Genomic DNA, 15,395 nt, shown 5'->3' on the forward strand with positions numbered 1-15,395 from the left:
GGAAGTTCTCCTCATTAAAAGGCAATTAGTCAAAGCTTTTCTTTTAGGCTATTTACAAAAAAATGTCCTGGATGCTTTGCAAGCAATAGACAACAATACATCCATAGGGGGTAACCACTTGGATCCAGGGCTGCTTAAGTATGCAGCGCCCATCATTGTTGGCTCAATAACCTAAAATGTTTTATTAAACATTATCAAGAAAGACAGGATTCCAAAAGTATGGAAATCAGCTCTTGTGCTACCACTCCATAGGGGCGGGGATAGTAGTGAACTTAATAATTATCTCCCCTTTTCAAGGCTTCCTTGTCTAGCTAAGATTCTAGAATCCTTGGCAAATGTACAACTTTGCTCCTTTTTTCCCAAATAAATGTATTTGGAATGTAAACCAATCAGGGTTGAGGACTGGGCATAACACTATAAATGCATCCCCACTCCGCTATGCAATCTGGTTTCAGAGCTGGTCATGGGTGTACCTCAGCCACGCTCAAAGTCCTAAACGATATCATAACCGCCATCGATAAGAGACATTACTGTGCAGCGGTATTCATCGACCTGGCTAAGGCTTTCGACTCTGTCAATCACAACATTCTTATTGGCAGACTCAACAGCCTTGGTTTCTCAAATGACTGCCTTGCTTGGTTCACCAACTACTTCTCTGATAGAGTTCGGTGTGACAAATCGGAGGGCTTGTTGTCCAGACCTCTGGCAGTCTCTATGGGGGTGCCACAGGGTTCAATTCTAGGGCCGACTCTCTTCTCTGTATACATCAATGATGTCGGACTTGCTGCTGGTGATTCTTTGGTCCATCTCTACACAGACGACACCATTCTGTATACCTTTGGCCCCTCTTTGGACACTGTGTTAACTAACCTCCAGACGAGCTTCAATGCCATACAACTCTCCTTCCGTGGCCTCCAACTGCTCTTAAATGCAAGTTAAACCAAATGCATGCTTTTCAACCGATCGCTGCCCGCACAGCATCACTACTCTGGACGGTTCTGACTTAGAATATGTGGACAACTACAAATACCTAGGTGTCTGGTTAGACTGTAAACTCTCCTTCCAGACTCACATTAAACATCTCAAATCCAAAATTTAATCTAGAATCGGCTTCCTATTTCGCAACAAAGCATCCTTCACTCATGCTGCCAAACACACCCTCGTAAAACCGACCATCCTACCGATCCTCAACTTCGGCGATGTCATTTACAAAATAGCCTCCAACACTCTACTCAACAAATTGGATGCAGTCTATCAGATAAATAGAGAAAAATAACTAATGTAATATTTAAAGAAAAATGAAGGTTGTAGTACACATAACTTGTTGGATAAAACAACACGTTATTCTCCAGATAATTTTCATTAAAGAACTGACTTAGATGGACATTGATCTGTAAAGGGCTAAATGGCAGTGGGGCAGGTTAACCTAACCTACGGGTGTATGTGGCCACCTCAGAACTAGTGATAACCAACTCAACAGGCTTTATTATGAGCACATACTGATCTCAACTTATGAAACATTAGTTAATGATATATTTTGTTACGATTGTTTTTGTCGATAGAGCACTTCTTTAAAAGGTGGACTGGGACTGTTGTTCCTCACATCACACTGGCCATGAGAGCAGTAGTACTTGCACTGACTCTAGCCCTTGTGGGTAAGTACAGTTTTTCTGTCTTATTCTAGTGCAGATATTATAACTAACTTCATGTAAATATAACTAAGTTATGTAAATATTGAAATGTACAATTCTGTATCTATGACATTTTTTGAAAAACATTCAGTAACATATTGTGACAATAATTTTTGTTTTATCTTGTAGCGAGTCAATCTGTTAACTTTGGTAAGTACATATTATTTTTATGGATTTTTACTTATGTTTATTAGGTAGTTTCACTTCTGCATTTTTTTCTAGTTGAATAAATTAAGTAAAACCAGTTCTCAGATCACAAGATCATCAAATATGTTTTGATTGTTATTACAGCCCCTGATTTTGAAGCCAGTAAGACCTATGTGTACAAGTATGAGGCACTGCTCCTGGGTGGTCTGCCTGAGGAGGGTCTGGCTAGAGCTGGAGTAAAAGTAATCAGCAAAGTTCTTATCAGTGCAGTTGCAGAGAATACCTACTTGCTGAAGGTATTTATTATACATGAAGTTCCCACACCAACAATATCTTAATGTAATGTCCATTACATTGACTAATACATCAATTGATATCTTCTTGTAGCTTGTGAACCCTGAGATCTTTGAGTACAGTGGTGTGTGGCCCAACGATCCTTTCGTCCCAGCTGCAAAACTCACTTCAGCCCTGGCTGCTCAGTTCTCGATTCCCATCAAGTTTGAGTATGCCAAGGGTGTTGTGGGTAAGGTATTTGCCCCCACTGCTGTCTCTGAAACAGTGCTGAATGTCCATAGAGGTATCCTGAACATTCTTCAGCTCAACATCAAGAAGACACAAAATGTCTATGAGTTGCAGGAGGTAAAACTTGTATATGTACATATTTAGATGCAAAACATGTTTCAGTAAGCAATGTTTGAATTCCTCACTCATGCTCTCTTTTGTGTTAGGCTGGAGCTCAGGGAGTGTGCAAGACCCACTATGTGATCAGGGAAGATGCCAAGGCAGAACGCATCCATTTGACCAAGAGCAAGGATCTCAATAACTGCCAGCAGAGAATCATGAAGGACTTTGGTCTGGCTTACACAGAGAAGTGTGTAGAGTGCCGGCAGGTATGAGCATAAGTATCTATTTTGGGGGTTGGAAAAACATAACCAGAAACACTTCACATGACAATACAACTCTGTGTTTTGTCTAAACAGAGAGGGGAGGCCCTGATGGGAGCTGCCACTTACAAATACCTCATGAAGCCCGCTGACAATGGTGCTCTGATCTTGGAGGCCACTGTTACTGAGCTCCATCAGTTCACACCATTCAATGAGATGTCAGGAGCTGCCCAAATGGAAGCAAAGTATGTTGACTGATTTGTGGTATAAAAGGAAAACATTTTCATTTTATTAAGCTTATAGGTTTAACAGTTTCCCATGAACTACCTTTCACAGACAAATGTTGACTTTCGTTGAGATCAAGAAGGCTCCAATTATTGTCCCCGATAATAACTATGTTCACCGTGGATCCATCCGGTATGAGTTTGCCACTGAGATTCTCCAGATGCCCATTCAGCTCCTTAAGATCAGCAACGCACGTGCTCAGGTACAGTGACTCAATGACTCTATCTATTATTTGATACATAAGCCTGACAATATGTAAAGCCACAGATAACAAAGGTTTAATACAAACACTTCATTATAATTGTTTAGGCTGTGAAGATCCTGAATCATCTGGTCACATACAACACGGCACAGGTCCATGAAGATGCTCCTCTTAAGTTTCTGCAGTTTATTCAGCTCCTGCGCATGGCAAGCTCTGAGACTATTAATGCCATCTGGGCTGAGTTCAAGGCCAAACCAGCTTACAGGTAAAAAAAATTATTGCTCAATTGCTCAAACAAAGACACAATGACAGAAAACCTTTTTTTTCAGACACTGGATCCTGGATGCTGTCCCCTCCATCGGAAAATCAGTGGCTGTGAGATTCATCAAGGAGAAGTTTTTGGCTGGTGACATCACTATTTTTGAGGCTGCTCAGGCTCTGGTTGCCGCTGTGCATATGGTGGCTGCTGATCTGGAGACTGTCAAGCTTGTTGAAGTAAGTAAACCTTTAAATGATGTTTAAGCATTCTTATAGATTTCCTCATTAAGATGTAAAAAAAATTGTAGCATGAGGTGGTCTAGTGGTTAACACCACTACCTTCAACACATATGTGACCCAGAGCCTCGATTCAGTTTCATGTAGCAACATTTGGTGTTTTTTTTATTTAAAGTAGAGACTCAGATCTACAAAACGGTATATCATACCCCACGGTTGAGGAACAATGCGAAAGTAATTCTGCTTTGAAAGTTGGTCAACTTGTAACCTCACTTTTGAGAAAATGTCCCTTGAATTTTTTCCTACAACTACTGGAGAGCTTCTGCGTTTAAACCTATTCGGCATCGTTCACACCCTCTAAAGCCCTAGCCCCACCCATCTCTTTAAGGATTCACATGTGAGACCATGAGCTAAACAGAGTGAGTAAGGTAGTGTAGTAAACAACCAAAGATTTCAAGACTAAAAGTGGTGAAAGTAGTAGCCTAAAATAGGGAAAAACTCCAGGTAAAGTACACTTTATTTAGTCCTTGGCCTATAACCTAATCTGACTTTGAAAGTGTCCGGATAAAAATATTTTATAATTATTTTATAATTATACATTATGCTTACCCAGACACTTGTCCAAAACTGATGGGTCATGTGAAATAAATTATATAACCACCCCCAGCCACATGTAGCTAAGTGGATGGTTACTATTGTCTGGACATGTACACATGTTCATGAAATACAATCGATGGCCGTAATCAGCAATTACAAGTGGCTTTCTGAGATACAAATAATATTACTACAGAGATCATACACGTGCCGTTAGCTAGCAAGACAGCAAACTAACATTTGCTAGCTAGCTAACAGTACGCTTGAACTTGCAATAAAAATGACTTTCTGACAAAATTTGAAACTTGTAATATCTGAGAATGTAGCTACACTCTTACCAGTACACATGGATGAACACTTCATGGCAGTGTGTCTTTTCTGTTTGGTTTTTAGCAAGCTACAGCTTGTTGGGCCCGTTGTTTTGTCAAGTCACTTTGGTTCACACTGACTGTGTACAGAAAGTAGTCCATCACAACTGTTCCCCGCTAATCTTTGTCAATAGCACCTAATACATTCTGGGCAACAATGTTTGGAGCGCAGTAGCAACACATTTGCAGATCTCCATAGCTAGCATTATATCTTTCAAAAAAGCCACTGTAGCAAGGATTATTGACACATACCGAGCAGCTCATGTTATAGACAGAAGTGTGCTAAATAGCAGACCAACACAAACTCATCTCTCGGCATGTCCAGCCCATTCATTAGCCCATTCATTATCTCAGCCAATCATGGCTAGCGGGAAGGTATTTTTCCATGGCTAAACCAACGAGGCTCCTAATTTAATAATTGTATTCATATTTACAGATGGCATACAAGTTTGTTATGAAGGCACATGACAGTTCACATGTTCCAGGAGGCATTTCTGAAAGAATAAACTGCAAATGCCTCTCCTGTGAAGTAGTGATGTGCGACATATGCCTAGTTTTTTAAAGCTGGTCACATATGTGCTCGCAACCGTCTGGTTGTGAATCCTGGACCCACTTTACTCCTTCTACACTGTCCTATCTCTTCAATATTTTGTAAGAAATTATATAAAGATGACTCAAAACAATACCTTTTTCACCACCAGAGCCTGGCTTTCAACCACAAGATTCAGACACACCCAGTTCTACGTGAGATCGCCATGCTTGGTTATGGTACCATGGTTTCCAAATACTGTGTCCAATATCCCAACTGCCCCGCTGAACTTGTGAAGGTAAACTGGATGTATTTTCCTATAATCATTTACATTTGAGTCACTTAACAGATAGATGCTCTTACGATAGATAGGTGAGATAGCAACATATCACAATCGTATCAAGTACATTTCCCTCGAAAAAAGATTTATCAGCAAAGTCAGTGCTAGTGGGATACTCTTCAAAGAGGTAGATGTCATCTCATGTATATGATGATCTACTGATTGAGGTTATTCAAACATATCTACTGTACATGTCTTCCCACAGCCCATCCACGAACTTGCTGTTCAGGCTGTTGCTAATAGCAAACTTGAGGAACTCTCCATGGTTCTTAAAGCTCTGGGTAATGCTGGCCATCCTGCTAGCATTAAACCAATCACAAAGCTCCTGCCCGTGTTTGGAACTGCAGCTGCTGCTCTGCCCCTGAGAGTCCAGGCTGATGCAGTCTTGGCCCTGAGGAACATTGCTAAGAGGGAGCCTAGAATGGTGAGTACAGTCCCTCCATTAAATTGCAAATGACAACATCATCATTCTCACTAGTGAAGTCCATTCAAATCTCTGCATTATTGTTGTGAAATAGGTCCAGGAAGTTGCTGTGCAGTTGTTCATGGACAAGGCTCTCCACCCAGAGCTCCGCATGCTTGCCTGCATTGTTCTGTTTGAGACAAAGCCCCCAATGGGCCTGGTGATTATTTTAGCTAACATTCTGAAAACAGAGAAAAATCTGCAGGTGACTAGCTTCACCTACTCTCACATGAAGTCCCTGACCAGGAGCACCGCCCCTGACTTTGCCTCAGTGTAAGAGCACTCTTTCACCTTTACATGTCATTACATCTCTCTCAATATCTATGGAATCAGAATTAATAACATAGGTGCTATTCCTTCATTTTAGTGCTGCTGCCTGCAATGTTGCTGTCAAGATGCTCAGCACCAAATGTAGAAGATTGAGCTGCCACTTCAGTCAAGCCATCCACCTGGATGCCTATTCCAGTAAGGTCCTCCTCTTATCTTCCTTGGCTTGCAACGACTGGCCCATTAGCATCATTCACTAAACATCAACAAATCAATCATTAACAGTCATTTTTCCCCATTTTAAAGATCCCCTAAGGATTGGTGCTGCTGCCAGTGCTTTCTACATCAACGATGCTGCCACCCTTTTCCCCAGAACTGTCGTGGCCAAAGCTCGCACCTACTTTGCTGGAGCAGCTGCTGATGTTCTTGAGGTAAAGGCGTTTTTTCAAAGTTCCTTGAAATGATAATGATTGAGAACATTTAAAACACTTTTAAACTGTCCAAGCTTAATGTTTGCCCCTTAGGTTGGAGTGAGAACTGAGGGAATCCAGGAGGCTCTTCTGAAATTACCCCCAGCTCCTGAAAATGCTGACAGGATCACCAAGATGAGGCGTGTCATTAAGGCTGTAAGTATCAACGATCACTACGTTACACATTTATCTTAAATTGCTTCAATCCCTGTGGATTTTAAAAATAAAATTGATCAATCAGGTTTGCTTTACTCATCTATCCACAGCTGTCTGACTGGAGGTCCCTAGACACAAGAAAGCCCCTAGCCTCCATATATGTGAAGTTCTTTGGACAGGAAATTGCCTTTGCCAACATTGACAAGTCCATGATCGATCAGGCACTTCAGGTACAACAGATGATATAACTTAATAGTCTCCAAAAGTATTCATAAAACATTCACAGTTGAGGGACAAAACAGCTAAACCTAATAATATCCCACAGCTTGCCAACAGTCCTTCTGCACACGCTTTGGGAAAAAATGCCTTGAAGGCACTGTTGGCTGGAGCAACTTTCCAGTATGTTAAGCCCCTGCTGGCTGCAGAGGTGCGTCGCATCTTCCCCACCGCTGTTGGTTTGCCCATGGAGCTCAGTTACTACGCTGCTGCTGTCGCTAAAGCATACGTCAATGGTAACTATATCATAATAGTTATTGCTTAGTAATTAGTAGTTCTTCGCTAGATCTCTGATCTCCCATATGAATGTGCTTTTATCTTTATGTTCATAGTCCGTGCCACTCTGACACCTGCTCTGCCTGAAACCTTCCATGCTGCCCAGCTATTGGAAACAAACATTGAGCTACACGCCGAAGTTAGACCAAGGTAGGTATAAGACCAATATTTTCTGATGACATCATTAATACCACAAATCTTGGTAAATTTAACAAATGTCTCCTATTCCTGTAGCATTGTCATGCATACATTTGCTGTGATGGGAGTGAACACTGCATTCATCCAGGCTGCTATTATGGCAAGAACTAAGGTCCGCACAATTGTCCCTGCAAAATTTGCAGCACAGCTTGACATCGCTAATGGCAACTTCAAGTTTGAAGCTTTCCCTGTTTCCGCTCCTGAGCATATTGCTGTCGCACAGTAAGGGCAATCTTTTTCTTGTTCAGAAAAGAGGATGTAATAGCTGTTTACATTAAGTTCATATTTTTTTAACACGGCTGCCACACTACAGATTTCTTGATCTATGTTCCTTCAAACAGCATTGAGACCTTTGCTGTCGCAAGAAATGTGGAGGATGTCCCAGTCGAGAGAATAACTCCCTTGATTCCTGCCCAAGGAGTAGCAAGAAGTGCACAGCAGTCCAGGGATAAGTTCACATCTATGATTGCAGCCTCTGCTGCCTCTTTTGCTGGAAGTTTGGTGAGTTTGTATGAAATACTTGTTCAAAACTAAATTCCCATAAGCATTACCAATCAGAAATTATTAACCACAGACCCCAGACATTTGATACATTTTGTGAATTTATATTATTTTTTCAGTCAAGATCTTCCGAGATCCTCTATTCTGATTTGCCATCCAACTTCAAGCCCATCCTTAAGGCAATTGTAGTCGATCTTGAGGAGACAATCTGTGTCGAAAGGCTTGGAGTCAAAGCATGCTTTGAATTTGCCTCAGAGAGTGCTGCCTTCATCAGAAACACTCTTTTCTACAACATAATTGGAAAGCATTCAGTCCTTATTTCTGTGAAACAATGTAAGCATTCATTTGGTAATACGCCAAGTTCAGCATCTACATGCAACAATTTGTTTAGCTATTTATAATGCATTCCATTTTTAGCAGCATCTGAACCCGCCATCGAGAGGCTGGAGTTTGAAGTGCAAGTTGGACCCAAGGCTGCAGAAAAGATTATCAAAGTCATCACCATGAACGAAGAGGAGGAAGCTCCCGAGGGAAAAACTGTACTGTTGAAGCTCAAGAAAATTCTGGTGCCTGATCTGAAGAACGGCACCAGAGATTCCTCTAGTTCCAGCAGCTCTAGTTCCAGCAGCTCTCGCTCTAGTATATCCAACAAATCAGAGAGCAGCAGCTCTTCCAGCTCCTCCAGCTCCCGCATCTCCGAGGTAAGGCTACTGTTTCTCACAAAACTCTTTGAGTCAGATATTTATGGAGCTGACAAACAAGGCACAGACCTGTTGCAAACATACATAGATGTTAAAAATGTGAAGAGAATTTATTGAATGTATTGGTATTTTTACCCAAATAGCCTGACGGCCCCGACCAGCCTTACGACCCCAACGACCGCAAATTCAAAAAGAATCACAAGGTACAATATTGAGGAATTTTCATCTACGGTATGGTTGACAAAATAAATCGTTGTAGAAAAGTATTTCCGTAAATACCCTGATGCTTTGTTTTGCTGTTTGTTTGCAGGACTCTCAAGCCACCTCCAAGGTCATCTCCAGAAGCAAGAGCAGTGCCTCTAGCTTCCATGCCATCTACAAGCAGGTGACACTTCACCATCATAACTTGAGTCAAGATTATCATCTCTTTCATTGTGTGCCATTGGGAGAGAGCGCAGAGATGAATTAAGATTTAAAATGTGTTTCTCTTCTCAGGACAAATTCCTTGGCAATAAACTTGCCCCTAAGGTGATCATCCTCTTCCGTTTAGTGAGAGCTGGCCATAAGATAGAGGGATACCAGGTTACTGCTTACTTGAACAAAGCTACTTTCAGACTGCAGATCATTATGGCTGCCCTTGATGAGGACGACAACTGGAAACTGTGTGCTGATGGTGTTCTGCTCAGCAAACACAAAGTCACTGTAAGATCAAATATCTTGTAAATGGTGCTACAATATACGTTTTCTGATCATTTTTTTAATGTTTAGGTTGTACCATGGGTAGCAATAACATCTAAGGTATACTAAAAAAATGTACACTTTATTTTGTTCTCCTAATTAGGCCAAGATTGCTTGGGGGGCAGAGTGCAAGGATTATAACACCTTCATCACTGCTGAGACTGGTCTTGTTGGTCCAAGCCCTGCAGTTCGTCTGAGGTTGTCTTGGGACAGACTCCCCAAGGTTCCCAAGGCTGTTTGGCGCTATGTTAGGATGTACGGTTACTCATTTGTTATTTACTAGTGATAGCTGAATAATGTTACAGAACAAATCATGAACAACTTCTGATTTGTGTGACCTTTTCTCTTCTAGCGTGTCTGAATTCATCCCTGGGAACATTCCATATTACCTGGCTGACTTGGTTCCAATGCAAAAAGACAAAAATAGTGAGAAACAGATTCAATGCACTGTGGTTGCAACATCTGAAAGGACCCTGGATGTCATTCTGAAAACACCCAAGGTGAGGAACATTGTTTTTCCCACAATAGCATTTTCTGCTGTTTTATTTCTCCAGACTTCTCTTCTTGGTTGACTGTTGAGGATTTGTGTATCTAAATCACAGATGACACTGTATAAACGGGGTGTGAACCTCCCCTGTTCTCTGCCCATTGAGTCTATGACTGATCTTTCTCCCTTTGATGACAACATTGTTAACAAAATCCACTACTTGTTTTCTGAAGTCAACGCAGGTAAGCAGAAACAATAAAAAAACTAAAAACAAAACAATGTCACAGTACAACGTTAATAAAGGCAAGGAAGGTATAAATTAACACTATTGTTTTCCAGTTAAATGTAGCATGGTCAGAGACACATTGACAACATTTAACAACAGGAAGTACAAGATCAAGATGCCTCTCTCCTGCTACCAAGTTTTGGCTCAGGATTGCACCATAGAGCTCAAATTCATGGTTCTGCTGAAGAAGGATCACGCATCTGAAGAAAACCACATCAATGTGAAAATCTCTGACATGTGAGTATTGTTTTAGAAAACAATTGCTTTTACACAAATATATTTCTATCAATAACAATGTATGAAATATTATCTTTGACACTTCCAGTGATGTTGACCTGTACCCTGAGGACAATGATGTGATAGTGAAGGTCAATGGAATGGAAATTTCCAAAGCCAACCTCCCATACGAGGACCCCTCAGGTTTCTCATGCTCCTTCAACCTTATTTATCAACATCACAATAACTAGAATAATCTAATGTACTGCAGTAATAAGATAATAGAAAATGGCCTCATCCATAAACTACAACATTGTTTATTTTCTTGCCTAAGGTTCTATCAAGATCAAACAGAAGGGTGAAGGTGTGTCTCTCTATGCCCCAAGCCATGGTCTCCAAAAAGTCTACTTTGATAGGGACTCATGGAAGGTGATTGGAATCTTATGTCATAATATCAATAATACTGTATCATTAAATGTATGAATAGCGTATTACTTGTTTAAAGGGCTACCAAAACATAAGCTACAGTTGTTCTAAGTTGTTGTGTGATTTTGGCACTCAGATTAAAGTCGTGGACTGGATGAAGGGACAGACCTGTGGACTCTGTGGAAAGGCTGATGGCGAAGACAGACAGGAGTACCGTACACCCAGTGGCCGCCTGACCAAGAGCTCAGTCAGCTTTGCCCATTCCTGGGTGCTTCCTTCTGATAGCTGCCGTGATGCGTCTGGTAAGTCTTAGCCTACCGCTTATGCTGCATTACAAATGTCAGTTCATTTAGTTAACATATTATTGCTGTACCTCTCTATGTCAGAATGTCTCATGAAGCTTGAGTCTGTGAAGCTGGAGAAGCAGGTGATTGTTGATGACAGGGAGTCCAAATGCTACTCTGTTGAGCCTGTGCTGCGCTGTCTGCCTGGATGCCTCCCAGTGAGGACCACCCCCATCACCATCGGTTTCCACTGCCTGCCCGTCGGTGAGTGGATAATGGACAACTGTTTTACTGAAGACACCATACTGCTCTGATGTATCCAATAAATACTGATCTGCAGTTCCTAATTTCTTACTTTCTTTCCTATTACAGATTCTAACCTGAACCGCTCTGAAGGTCTGAGCAGCATCTATGAGAAGAGTGTGGACCTGATGGAGAAGGCAGAAGCCCATGTGGCCTGTCGCTGCTCTGAGCAGTGCATTTAGTGCTCTGGTGGAGCAGATACTGTAACTTTTATAACAGAAAATATGTAATTTTACATCACTGATATGTAACCTACAACATTATTGACCATTCAAATTGTAATAAATCCAACTGTGCATTCAAAGATGGTCTCTGATACATTTTTCCACATTTTTCATTTGCAAAAAGAGCCCTCTAATAAGAGACATTTAATGGCAATCACTTTTCATGGTGAATTATGAAATTTAAAAAACTATTTAAAAAAAAGACCAATATTGTTTTGTTGTCATCACAATCAATTGAAACTGTCTTTCAATCAATTGAAAGACAGTTTGTCAATTTCATAAATCAATGTAAAGAACTATATCTCTTTTCCCATTTAGTGTTGGTGTATCAGCAACATTTCACTGAATGCACATTCTAAAATGATATTCAATATTAAATTGTTTATGTCTGCAGGGGCAGTATTGAGTAGCTTGGATGAAAAGGTGCCCATACCAAACGGCCTGCTACTCTGTCATAGTTTTTAATATTTGCATAGTATTATTAGTATTGGATAGAAAACACTCTGAAGTTTCTAAAACAGTTTGAATGATGTCTGTGAGTATAACAGAACTCATATTGGCAGGCAAAATCCTGAGTTGAAGTCAAAACAGGAAGTCAGAAATCTGAGCTCAGATTATTGCATGCATTTCTTTTTCCGTTTAAAAAAAAATCTGACACAGCGGTTGAATTAAGGAGAGGTATATCTATAATTCCATGTGTATAACTATATTATCATCTACATTTATGATGAGTATTTCTGTTGAGTGATGTGGCTATGCAAAATCACTTGATGTTTTTGGAACTAGTGAATCTAACGCGCCAATGTAAACTCAGATTTTTTTTATATATGAACTTTATCAAACAAAATGTATTGTGTAACATGAAGTCCTATGAGTGTCATCTGATGAAGATAATTCAAGGTTAGTGATTCATTTTATCTTTATTTCTGGTTTTTGTGAAGGCTATATTTTGCTGGAAAATGTCTGCTTATTGTGGTTTGGTGGAGACCTAACATAATCGTTTGTAGTGCTTTCGCTGAAAAGCCTATTTGAAATCGGACACTTTGGTGGGATTATCAACAAAAATAGATTTAAAATTATATAAGACACATGTATGTTTTAGGAATTGTAATTATGAGATTTCTGTGTTTTGACTTTTGGCGCCCTCTATTTTCACTGGTAGTTGTCATATCGATCCCGGTATCGGGATTGCAACCATAACAGGTTAAGAAAAAACTATGTTGACTATGAAAACAAATACATTACGTTGTCTCACATTCAAATGTATAAAACTACATGACTTTAACAAAAGGTAATACAATAAAAATACTTTTGACATGAAATCTATACAAATGACATCTACGAACAAAAACATTACCTTAAAAACCACACTAACTTGTCCCTCTGTCACTCAGAAGTCAAAATATTATGGCTCTATCAAAATACAGTCAGGGGCCTTGTCCGTCCCAAAAACACTTGGCCTTGCCCCCATGGCAATCCAACTCGATGGATTCTCCATTCACCGAGCGGACAGGACATTGGATTCAGGAAAATTGACAGGAGGAGGTGTATGCCTCTTCATCAACAGTAAATGGTGTCCTAACTCTAGCGCAATGGAAGTTTCTACCCATTGCTCACCCGTCTTGGAATACTTGATGGACAAATGCCAAACTTTCTACCCCCGAGAGAGTTTTCAGCTGTTATCGTGATTGCTGTATATGTTCAATCTCAGGATAAGAAAAACAGGCAGGAAACCATGCCCTCGGAGGCTGTTTTCCTTGTTAGTTCCTAGTCATTAAGTTCCTAGCCATTAAGACACATAATCCCCAACTTCCATCAACACAACTCCTATGCAACAAGGGGGGATGAAGACCAATGCTACTCTAGCCACACGCAAGCATACAAGGCCTTTCCTCATCACCCTTTCGGCTAATCAGATCATGACTCCATACTCCTGCTTCCTGTCTACAAGCAGAAGCTCAAAGGGGAAGTACCCATGATGTGTTGCATTGAGAAATGGTCCTCTGAATCGGAGGCTATGCTACAGGACAGTTTGCTCGCGCTGACTAGAATATATTCCGGGACTAAGCCAATAGCATTGATGAGCTAACCACCTCCGTTATTGGCTTCATTAGGAAATGCATCGACGACGTTGTCCTACAGTGAAGGTTCGCTGCTTCCCCAATCAAAAGCCTTGGATTCAGATGGTTTGCTATGAGACTCGAAATTGAACTCAGGTGCGTCCTGTTTCCATTGATCACACTTAAGATGTTTCTACAACTTGATTGGAGTCCACCTGTGGTAAATTCAATTGATTGGACATGATTTGGAAAGGCCCATACCTGTCTATATAAGGTCCCACAGTTGACAGTGTATGTCAGAGCAAAAAAACAAGACATGAGGTTGAAGGAATTGTCAATAGAGCTCCGAGACAGGATTATGTCAAAGCACAGATCTGGGGAATGGTACCAAAACATTTCTTCAGCATTGAAGGTACCCAAGAACACAGTGGCCTCCATCATTCTTAAATGGAAGAAGTTTGGAACCACCAAGATTCGAGCAATCGGAGGAGGGGGGCCTTACTCAGGGATGTGACCAAGAACCCGATGGTCACTCTGACAGAGCTCCAGAGTTCCTCTGTGGAGGTAGGAGAACCTTCCAGAAGGACAACCATCTCTGCAGCACTCCACCAATCAGGCCTTCATGGTAGAGTGGCCAGACGGAAGTTCTCCTCATTAAAAGGCACTTGGTGTTTGCCAAAAGGCACCTAAAGGACTCTTAGACCATGAGAACAAGATTATCATGTCTGATGAAACCAACATTGAACTCTTTGGCCTGAATGGCAAGTGTCACATCTGGAGGAAACCTGGCACCATCCCTACGGGGAAGCATGGTGCTGGAAGCATCATGCTGTGGGGAAGTTTTTAAGCAGTAGGGAATGGGAGACTAGTCAGGGTTGAGGGAAAGATGAACAGAGCAAAGTACAGAGAGATCCTTGATGAAAATCTGCTCCAGTGCACTCAGGACCTCAGACTGGGGTTGAAGGTTCACCTTCCAACAGTACATCAACCCTAAGCACACAGCCAAGACAACGCAGGAGTGGCTTCGGGACAAGTCTCTTAATGTCCTTGAGTGGCCCAGCCAGAGCCCAGACTTGAACCCAATAAAACATCTCTGGAGAAACTTGAAAATAGCTGTGCAGCCAACCTGACAGAGCTTGAGAGGATCTGCAGAGAAAAATGGGAGAATCTCCCCAAATACAGGTGTACCAAGCGTATAGCCATAAAAACTGTATGAACATCAACCATCAGACCAGACCTGAAACTGCCTATTGAGCATAGCTTGTTTGAGTTGTAGACTCCATGTGACTTTAAAAATGTAAAGATTGTAAAGGACTTGGGTTGATGCATATGGACAGCAGGAGCTTACTTCCTAAACTAGATTACATCAAAATATGGGCAATGCAGACAAATATGGGCATGCTGGTATTGACTGAAACTTGTATCTCTGCGGACATTCTGGACTCTGATATACATATTGAGGGTTATAATGTGTTCAGAGCTGACAGACAGGTAGAGGTAGTGGAGTGGCCATTCCTTTAAAAATATA

General features: G+C 41.1%; 1 protein-coding gene across 1 annotated transcript; it reads left to right on the forward strand.

Annotated features, from left to right (window-relative positions):
- Positions 1-1,552: 1,552 nt before the first annotated feature.
- On the forward strand, positions 1,553-11,804 carry LOC116375947 (vitellogenin-like). The gene is made up of 34 exons (XM_031834968.1): positions 1,553-1,655; positions 1,821-1,841; positions 1,983-2,134; positions 2,226-2,477; positions 2,567-2,728; positions 2,819-2,967; positions 3,059-3,209; positions 3,317-3,474; positions 3,539-3,704; positions 5,368-5,493; positions 5,741-5,959; positions 6,054-6,271; positions 6,366-6,463; positions 6,572-6,696; positions 6,790-6,891; positions 7,002-7,121; positions 7,217-7,403; positions 7,500-7,593; positions 7,678-7,863; positions 7,983-8,142; positions 8,262-8,475; positions 8,563-8,843; positions 8,987-9,046; positions 9,154-9,228; positions 9,339-9,545; positions 9,685-9,836; positions 9,934-10,081; positions 10,184-10,310; positions 10,408-10,591; positions 10,680-10,774; positions 10,905-10,999; positions 11,133-11,298; positions 11,383-11,544; positions 11,653-11,804. Exons 1-34 carry the CDS (start codon positions 1,616-1,618, stop codon positions 11,763-11,765), a joined length of 4,965 nt encoding a protein of 1,654 aa, XP_031690828.1. The 5' UTR covers positions 1,553-1,615; the 3' UTR covers positions 11,766-11,804.
- Positions 11,805-15,395: the final 3,591 nt, after the last annotated feature.

The sequence above is a fragment of the Oncorhynchus kisutch genome, linkage group LG10 (genome assembly GCF_002021735.2).
Source record: "Oncorhynchus kisutch isolate 150728-3 linkage group LG10, Okis_V2, whole genome shotgun sequence".
Lineage (NCBI taxonomy): Eukaryota > Metazoa > Chordata > Actinopteri > Salmoniformes > Salmonidae > Oncorhynchus > Oncorhynchus kisutch.